The sequence below is a fragment of the Battus philenor genome, unplaced genomic scaffold, assembly GCF_028537555.1.
Source record: "Battus philenor isolate CCGP_79_NKW_IND1 unplaced genomic scaffold, ilBatPhil1.0.hap1 SCAF_15, whole genome shotgun sequence".
NCBI classification, from domain to species: Eukaryota; Metazoa; Arthropoda; class Insecta; order Lepidoptera; family Papilionidae; genus Battus; species Battus philenor.
In genome coordinates, this window is record NW_027181677.1 from 1,772,404 (window position 1) to 1,781,929 (window position 9,526).

Genomic DNA, 9,526 nt, shown 5'->3' on the forward strand with positions numbered 1-9,526 from the left:
AAATACTAATTGTAACAATTTTGTTTTTTTTTTTATTTCTGTTCTATTCTTTAGTTTTCACTTTAACTTTTATTTATACTTTATCACAGTATCCGTTACTTTCAATTCTTTGCTGGTTTCTCCTATGACCTTCCTGCAAAATTAAAGAAAGGTCCGGCGACTCCGCCGTTGTTCACAAGGCGATGTCAAAACTCTCAATCTATTTGTTTCGCACTATACGAGACAGCCGATGATTATGTGTACCACGGTTCACGCCTGGGTCACAGGTACACGAAGGACTCCCATTGAGTTAAACCTATGAAGGTACTGAGAATCTCCTGTGTTCCTTAAACATCAGGTCCAGAACCGTGTCCAACTTGGCGAAGCACGCGGTAATAGGTAGCCGTTAGGGTAGTTAAAGTCCTGGTGTGGACTACGAAGACACAGCGTCGTCCACATATATGGACAGACTGCAGCCCTAATCAAATTGCTATAGGTCCTATTATAATTCTATAAGGGAGGCCAATGTCCAGCCGTGGACAACTTACGGTGTAAATACATGTTATTATTAACACATTTCAATAAGACCTTTATCTCAAAAATTTTTTTGCGTACTCGGCCTTAGAGAGCAGACGAATCTAAGTTTAATAAATATCGGCACCTGACAGATTATAAACACGACAAGACTCGCCGCGGGGCCACGAAACGTAAGGTCATTTTTTTGTATGGCCATTAGACCAGACAACGGGCGGACGTAAAAAGTTTAGCGACTTATTGTTGCTATGCGTCTGCCTATAAATATTATTAATGGTATATTTATTTATGGTTGCTTTTTAAAACGCGTAACAAGATTCGGGTTATATTTTTCACAATTCATGGCCAGTGCGAATTTGATAATAAAAATATTGAGATATTGAAAAGAAATAATGTTGTTAATATTAAAAAAAAAATTGTATGAAAATTATTTCAGTCACTATTTAATATAGTGTCCAGTGGCAGAATTCGAATTTTAAATTAAAAAAAACCACCAGAACATTTTTTTTAATTAATAAGAGTATTGTGCGCTTTCTATTGGTCACAAACATTCTCAGAATTTGGTGTCGGTCTAAGAAGTTCTTTTTCCATTCATCCGCTACAAAGACATGAAGCTATTTTAAAACATGTAACGTTTTGCTAACTCCCTAATTTCTAGGGGAAATTTATTCCAAAGCACTTTGGAAAGAAAGAGAAGAATGAACAAAGTCAAATTTATAACAAGGAAAAAGTATTAGATTACTAATTGATGATCGTAGATTTCTATCACAGTTGCTGTCGAGATTCAAACTTGAGATTTTCTATCTTCAGGTCGAGCTGCTCGATTCGTTCTTCGGAGACGGACGCGCTTACATCATGGGTCCGGAGAAAGACTGCTGGTACCTGTACACGTTGCTACCTCTAGAAGGTAAATATATCTTCTTTTCAATTTCTTTACTGCTTGTTGGAGAGTTGTAAACGTGAAATAACTAAAGAACAAGCAAACATTTGCGTTTATGGTTGTTGTTAAAGAAATTATAGATAAAAAGAAACATTTTTGTGGTCCCCATGTTTAAATTTTCATAACGTATTATTAAAAGTGAAGATTAGTGTTCGTATAAGTGTTACCGAAACCGCTATACCGCGCCTTTATAAAGCCCGGAGAGGTGGGTGCCAAGGAAAGTAGAGGGTTAGTTCCGCTGCTGTGTAAGCTGTGTAACGGAACGAAGCAACCAATCCCCTCTCCGCCCTGTTTCGTCGCCTGTTTCGTCGCGTACACCTAAGGCGTGGTACAGCAGTTTCGGTGGCACTATAGTTTAACTTTATTACTATTTGGTTGTTTGGAAAGTGATTTCGCTTTTTTCTGAAGACTTATTAGTATTTTTTAAATTTAACTAGATATTTAGCCGCACAGCTATCATATATTTTGAGAGCTAAAGCCTGTATATGCACCAACGCCACTGCAAATTCCTAAATTATTACAGGAAAGTTGTCAAGGAGATATCACACAAAAATAAAGATTAGATTAAAAACAAGTTCGGGTACGTTAAGAGAAATAATAAAAATGAAAAGCAGGAATAAGGTATTTGGATTAAAAGAATGTGGCGAAGGAAGAGAGGCGATGCATGTAAGGATTATGAATGAAAGGGAGAGAACATACAGAAACAGAGAAAGAGGATGTAGCAATAGAAATTGTGAAGAATAGAGAGGAGAACGAAAATAAAATAGTAACAAAGAATAAATTGTTGTTAAATAGGATGATGGACAAATGAGGATGAAAGTTCGATGGATGTATTTATACGCATTAGTTTTATGATAGTGCAATTAGGTGTTAGATTAAAATTGTTTTTTTAGCAAGGAGAGCAGCAGTTATTTTTTAAAAGAATGTCATTGTTTCGGTTTTTTAGTTTTAGTATATGCAGTAAAGATGTCATACAGATGAATTGCCTACAATGGTTAGAAATATCGACTTGAAAGTCAAAGTTCCCCAGGTTAACCATTAGATTTGAGGACTACGGCTTAAATAAGGGCTCTAGTTATTCAGCCGGGTCTTATTAGTAATCGTCGCAATGGTAACCATGTTGCAATTATGTGTAATGTTGCGTAATACAAAGAGATAACCATACTTAGTCATGTAGTTGATTTAAGCTTTGCATAACATAATGTGGAGTGGATGTGAAGAACAAAAGAGAAACTGTGAAGAATGAGAGAGGGAGTGAAAATAATGAAAAATAAAGTAAATGAAATAACTATTGAAAATATACCTGTTATTCAATAACGGGCACCATAAAAAACAACACTAATTGTTTATTGCCGTCAACTACCAATAAAGTAGATTATATATTATGAAGGGAATCAATACAGTCCTAACATATCCTAGATGGCACTGCTCGTATCGGCCTTATCGGTTGATATTATATCGCACACGATGCCCGCGCGGCTATCTCCAACCAGCTATGCTCTATTTAGCAGAGATCTGGATTTAAAATGTAATGCCGTTCTTTAATACTAGAAAGTAAGACGTCTGTCGTTCACTGTTGAATTGAAGTGGGAAAACTTGATTAATTAGATCGCCTCCCCTAATACATTTATAATAATATTTCATATGTTTATAATAAACGTCATAAAAAATAGGGGACGCCCATTGTATTTTGAACGCACCGTGAAAAACAAGTTGTACCAAAGTTTTGACGGTTAAATATCTCTAATTTATTTATAACTAGTTGATCCCGCAAACGTTGTTTTGCAAAAAAAATTAAAGTTTTTAATTAACAAATGTAAGATAAGGGTTGATCGTAGAGGGGTGAAAATTTAGGTTGGTATGTATTTTTGTATGCTGTATCATAATAAAATAAAAACCAAAAAAATTGTCTAAAAAATTAAAAATAAGATTTAGGGGTGGACCACCCTTATCACTTAGGGGTATGGAAAATAGATAGTAGCCGATTCTCAGACATACTAAATACGCATATAAAATTTGGTAAAAATCGGTCAGGCCGTTTCAGAGGAGTTCAAGTTCGAACACCGTGACACGAGAATTTTATATATTAGATAACACTCCGCAAAATGTTATTAAATTACCATTAATAAAATTTAAAAGACATTAAAAGTAAATTGACGGTGAAGGTATATTATTAATAAACTAATATTTAAATTACAAGAATTCTTGACAGTGATGTCGCCTAATCATCTTCATTTAGGCCGTATCTGACGGTATGTGCATAAGTCTGTATAAAACTTTTTTGAAACATGCGAAGCAGAGTAGAAAAAAAAGTAAACGATCAGAGTCCTGTTAAAAGTTCCAATGTTGAATTAATGGATTTTGACTTTTATGTTATATATTGGCATGCTCAATAACACAGAGACAAGTAAACAGAATTTTAATAATTCAGTAATACAAAAGTTCCTGTTTAAGTTACACCTGCAGCTGCAATTAAAAATAATGATTATCTTTCACAGAAGTTTAAAAACCTCTGACATATTGTACGCTTATCGAATTCGCTACCAACAATCGTAAGCCATTACGCGTAAGACATTGTACGGCTTGTCACGGAACGATGTAGTGGTCTCGATAAACCGGCGACCCCAGCGTATCGCCGTCGCAAATTATCCAGTAAATTTTTATTAAAATATACAATGATTTTGCTGTTTTTATGACACACGACTATTTCATTCGTATACTCGTGTCATTATATTAAAAACAATTATTGTTTACATATAAATATGTATTAACGTAACATGTTTCGGAATATTTACTTTGTAATTAGGTGTAGAATTTAAAAAAAAATTACAAACGCAATACATCCACCTCTCTAAACTTTTAGACCTATAACCGATCATCTTGTAGATTATATGAGGTATATCTTGTACTTTTTTTTAATTTAACATCACAGCAAAGTAAACCTGGAGCAAATAGTAAAAAAGCAATGTTCAAAACTTCTTTCTTCTTCTTGAAGTGCCTCTCCAACTAGTGGAGGTTGGCTATCAGTTTCCTGCTCTCTTCCTTATTTTTGGTTCTGCGTAATAGCTCAGCAGCGCTGGCGATTCCGGTCCACTCTCTAATGTTACGAAGCCACGACTTCTTTCTCGATTTTCCTTCGTTTGAGCATAAGTGCGCGTATATGGCCGATTCGTTTCAGAACTTCGACGTTGGTCACCTTCTGAGTCCAGCTTATTATAATATAATAATACATCGTATTTAGTTGTGGGTACAATATGACCTCATTTGGAGTGTGAGTAGTTTTACTCATTGTATGTTAAGACAGAGTTGAGATTTGACGACATGTCTCGTGTTCCCGCAGGCACGGTGGCGGCGCTGGAGAAAGAGCACCGTGAGGCCAGCTCGGGCTGCGAGGCGGCTGAGCCGGACCAGACCATCGAGATCCTCATGTCGGACCTGGATCCTGACGTCATGAGCATCTTCACTCGCGCGCACAGCGAGAATGCAGCGCAGGCCACCAAGGTAACACACCTTTCATCATATCTTTTCGGCTCTTATAGTTTCTTCCAAAGCCAGCTATAAATCGACTGTATCCATAAAACATTTTAATTGAGTATTTTAAGCATTTTCCTCAAAGATATCGTGCTAGAGATAACCTTTTGTAAAATAAAAGCGATATTATACTACTATATAATTGACGTTACTCTTTTTAATTTTATTACCATTCACGTTTTGTTTTCATGTAATAGGGCTTTCCTTAACAAGGTTGTCTGCCCACGTTATACGCAGATGTTCTATGCTGCGTTGATTGGTCGTCCATTATAGAACCTGAAGGCTCTAACGGCTATTTATTCTGGGTGCTATGTCACCTGCCACTGCCACATCAACTTGCCAATCCTTTGAACTATGTTGATTATATTTATGTTTCGAACTCATATACTATGTTATAGTCTCTCTATATATAAAATATATTTGTAACAGTGCAACTAACTCAAGTTTCCCTTGTCCAGGAATCCGGTATCGATAAAATCATCCCGGGCATGGTGATCGACGACTACCTGTTCGATCCGTGCGGGTACTCTATGAACGGCGTGGCCAAGGATGTAAGTATAACATCTAATTGTATCATTGGAGTTGAGTTGCACAGCCTATTTCATAAAACTCGCGGATCTAGGATCATCTGTTTCCGTAAAAACCTTAACAAATCATTCATGGGTCTAGGTGTAATATATAATAAAGTTCCATAAGGTTTCTTAGTTTAAAATCTACAATTAAAAGTATATTACTAAATGAATCTTATATATGTAGCATTCAAGAGTTTTAGTTGATAGAAATGTGTGAAACGTGAAACTGTGTTGATATTACAATGTACAAGAGCAACTGTTGAGTTTGTGGCCGACTCTTCTCAACAGATCATCGTTTCGAGCTGGTGATAGCTTACTACTTATGTTAAAATAATCGACAATTCAAAAACTCATGTAAATACCTACATGAATAATTATATTTTGAATTTCGTGAGCCTGAGACTAAGCTAGTTGGTTGACAGTATCCAACATTATTTGAATATGTACAGAGAAATTAATTTACAAAATCTTTATTTTTTTGATGTTGACCAACGAAACATCCGCGTTATTGGTACAGTGCAGGGGTGGCCAAACTGACTGCGGGACTCTGAAACATTATTTTTGACTCCAATTGATTGTAGAATTATTTCAATATTTAAATTTATGTTACCTATGTCAGCTCCTGGGAAATCCAAACAATCGGCATCTTAAGTATTATCTGGAGTGCTGTCATATACGTGTTCCATTATATCTAACTTTAATACACATATTTTGTACTTTTGTTTAAATAATTTCAGTAAATGTGATTTTTGAAAAAAAAAAAAATCTTTTGCGTGTTTTAATTGCGACTCGCAAAAATTTCAAATTTCAAAAAATGGCCCGCAATATCAAAGAGCTGCTTGACCACTCCTGGTACAGTGCTTCCGAAATCGTCGAAAGCGACAGCGAGGTAGGCTGATACTCCCCTCCTCCCTTGCGTCTCTACCTAAGGCGCGGTACATCTGTTTCGGTTGCACTATAGTTAGCTATGTATCACCATAAACTGTATATACAATATTTACTATGTCACAAATTATATTAAATGTATTGGAATTCGCTGTAAAAGCTTTGAAAACTCTTTGCTATATGAGTTATATGTTTAAATCTTTTACATTTAGCATATATGAATACAATAGAAACAATAATTGTTGTTAGTGTAAGTTATACGTCAATTCGTGTTTTTAAAATTCCGTTTGTGAAGCTAATAAATTGTTTTTCTTTTACGCTGCCATAGAGAGACAAAGATTTGCCATCCGTAAGTAGTGTCACGTTGATTTGAGAAATGAAATCAGTTGTGTTTTGTAATCATTTCCATTTTTTTTTGTATTGTATAGCTATTCCTGTGTGAGAAAGGCGAGTAACATTAACTTCAATTTACATTTAAACATGGCTGTTATAGTAGGTAGTTTACAAATGTTATTTTTGCTATTATTTATTTACAAAACCACGCGAATGCCTCCCCAAGGCCGAAGTAACCGGTAAGTGGTGTACCAGATAATAGGGTCAGTAGTCCGATGCAGAGCTTTGGTTCTGTCGTCAATCAGTTTCATGGGATGATATCGTAACTATTTGTAACGACCCAAAGTTGGGTTGCGGTGCCGTCATACCGCATCGTAACTCTGTGTCATGATCTAGTTGGGTCACGGAGCCGGGATACGGTATCGTAACTCTGTGCCATGACACAAAGTTGGGTCACGGAGCCGGGAAACGGTATCGTAACTCTGTGTCATGATCTAGTTGGGTCACGGAGCCGGGATACGGTATCGTAACTCTGTGCCATGACACAAAGTTGGGTCACGGAGCCGGGAAACGGTATCGTAACTCTGTGTCATGATCTAGTTGGGTCACGGAGCCGGGATACGGTATCGTAACTCTGTGCCATGACACAAAGTTGGGTCACGGAGCCGGGAAACGGTATCGTAACTCTGTGTCATGATCTAGTTGGGTCACGGAGCCGGGATACGGTATCGTAACTCAGTGCCATGACACAAAGTTGGGTCACGGAGCCGGGATACGGTATCGTAACACGGTGTCTAAGACTCAAAGTTGGATTGTATGTATCGTAAGCCTGAGTATCAAAATGTAAGCCTGCCTGTATCAAAATGTAATGTCAGTTTTGAGAAATGACGAACTAAACCGTTTCCTTTGCGGCAGGGCTGCTACATGACGATCCACATCACGCCGGAGCGCTCCTGTTCGTACGTGTCGTTCGAGTCGAACGTGCCGGTGGCGAGCTACGACGAGGTGCTGTCGCGCGTGCTGGCCGCCTTCCGCCCCGGCCGCTTCGTGCTCACCGTCTTCGCCACGCCGGTGAGTGCACACCACGACCAGAAGTTTCGAGGTTACCCAGAGAGAAACGGAGAGGACTATGCTCGGAGCTTTGCTACGAGATCGAATCAAAAATGTTCCCACATTCTGAGCGGCACATGGCCCGTGCTACTGACGGTCGTTATGAATGAGCCTTTTGACGCGGCATAAGTAGGCCTCCCACTGCGTGATTCGAGGTTACGGGAAGTCGCTGTCTTTGGGGGAGGCTTATGCCTTGCAGTGACATCTATTGGCTGACATGATTGTGTGTTGTTGTGGGCAGGACGCGGCCGGCAGTGCGGCGCCGCGGCAGCTGAAGAGCTTCTCGTCGCTGTGCGGCTACGAGCAGAAGGAGGCGCAGTACTGCCGCTTCTCCGGCTACGAGCTGCACTACGCGCTCTACGCCAAGTTCCCGAGCTGAGGCCGCGCCGGGCCGCGCCGCTGCTGCGCGCCGCCGCTGCTGCGCCGCATTGCGCGCGCGCTGCTGCCGCGCCGCGCGCCGCCCGCGCCCCGCACCTGACGCCCCGCGCCCGCGACCCGCACGCCCGCGCGCACCCGCACACGCCCCGCCCCGCCGTCGTCACCTCCGTGTGTACGTGATGCGGTCACGTCGTTAATTAAATTTGCATTATAAATACTATTGCGGTGACTTCAGCAGAACGCAATGGCCAAAATTGAACGCCCCCCTCCCGCGTTTTCTCCCCCTACCCCTTTCCCCGCTCGTCTCGTACAAACGAATAAAAATGTAAATAAACGAATTAGAAGCAAGGTTTTACATGTGATGCAACTGTTCCATTCCAATAAACGTGATCCTTAAGTGATATAATTAGTAGAACTCGGCGGCAGTCGCGGCCGACCTCCGCGCGGTCGCGGTGCCGTGCCGCGCCGCGTCGGCCGCGGCGGTCGCTTTTAGTCGTTCGTGATCGATGTAGTCGACGTGTGACGTCGCAGCGCGTCGTCGTATCCGTAGCATCGCGAAGCCCCCTCGTCGGTCGCGCGTAGTTAGTTGGGTGTTGTAGTCGGAATTGTATTAGACACTGGGTGCTGTCAGCTGGTGCAGCTCGCGCGGGCGCGCTCGGGCTCCGCCCAGTGCTGCGCAGCCGCGGCGCCGCCCCGGGCCCGCATCGCGGACCCCAAGAGATTTTAAATCAAATAAACGATTTCTTCTCGGTTATTGGACTTTTATTTTTATGCCTACCCTTTTATTCAATTTATTTACGCGTGTGAACTACTACATCCCTAGTTCCTAAAGTGGTCCAGGCGACCCGCAAGAGTTCTCACGACGCCCCCGTCGTCTACACTTGTGTGACAACGATAACGTGGACTAAAATGTTTGCTTTGTTGAAAATGTGATAGATAAAATACGAAAATGTTATAAAAATAAATCTGAAAAAATTATAGAAAATAAATTCCTGGCCTCAAACAAGATAGGGGGGTGAAAGGGACTAAAATTAGGGTCGTAATTAAAAAAAAAATTCTTTCAAAGCAGTCCGCAACGCTTATACACAGGTGTGCAAAAGTACGAAGTGATAGATCTAATTTTCTCATTTTGAGATATTTAGGAATTTCGTAGAAATTCTACTGCAGGAGGTCTATGAGACTAAATCCTGGGAATCTCGGTACTAGTTTTTGTATAAAATGATATTTTAGAAAAAATTCTTCAGACCGTGCAAGTTAAGTTTAT

The 9,526-nt window shown here is 40.1% G+C and overlaps 1 protein-coding gene across 1 annotated transcript in view; it reads left to right on the plus strand.

Moving 5' to 3' along the window:
• The window catches only part of SamDC (S-adenosylmethionine decarboxylase), a 47,565-nt gene extending 38,551 nt beyond the window's left edge, over positions 1 to 9,014 (plus strand). Inside the window, exons 4-8 of the mRNA XM_068761640.1 lie at positions 1,324 to 1,420; positions 4,794 to 4,954; positions 5,443 to 5,535; positions 7,690 to 7,845; positions 8,126 to 9,014. Of these exons, the coding sequence (XP_068617741.1) occupies positions 1,324 to 1,420; positions 4,794 to 4,954; positions 5,443 to 5,535; positions 7,690 to 7,845; positions 8,126 to 8,263 (645 nt within the window). The 3' untranslated portion in view covers positions 8,264 to 9,014. The remainder of the gene's footprint in view (positions 1 to 1,323; positions 1,421 to 4,793; positions 4,955 to 5,442; positions 5,536 to 7,689; positions 7,846 to 8,125) is intronic.
• Positions 9,015 to 9,526: the final 512 nt, after the last annotated feature.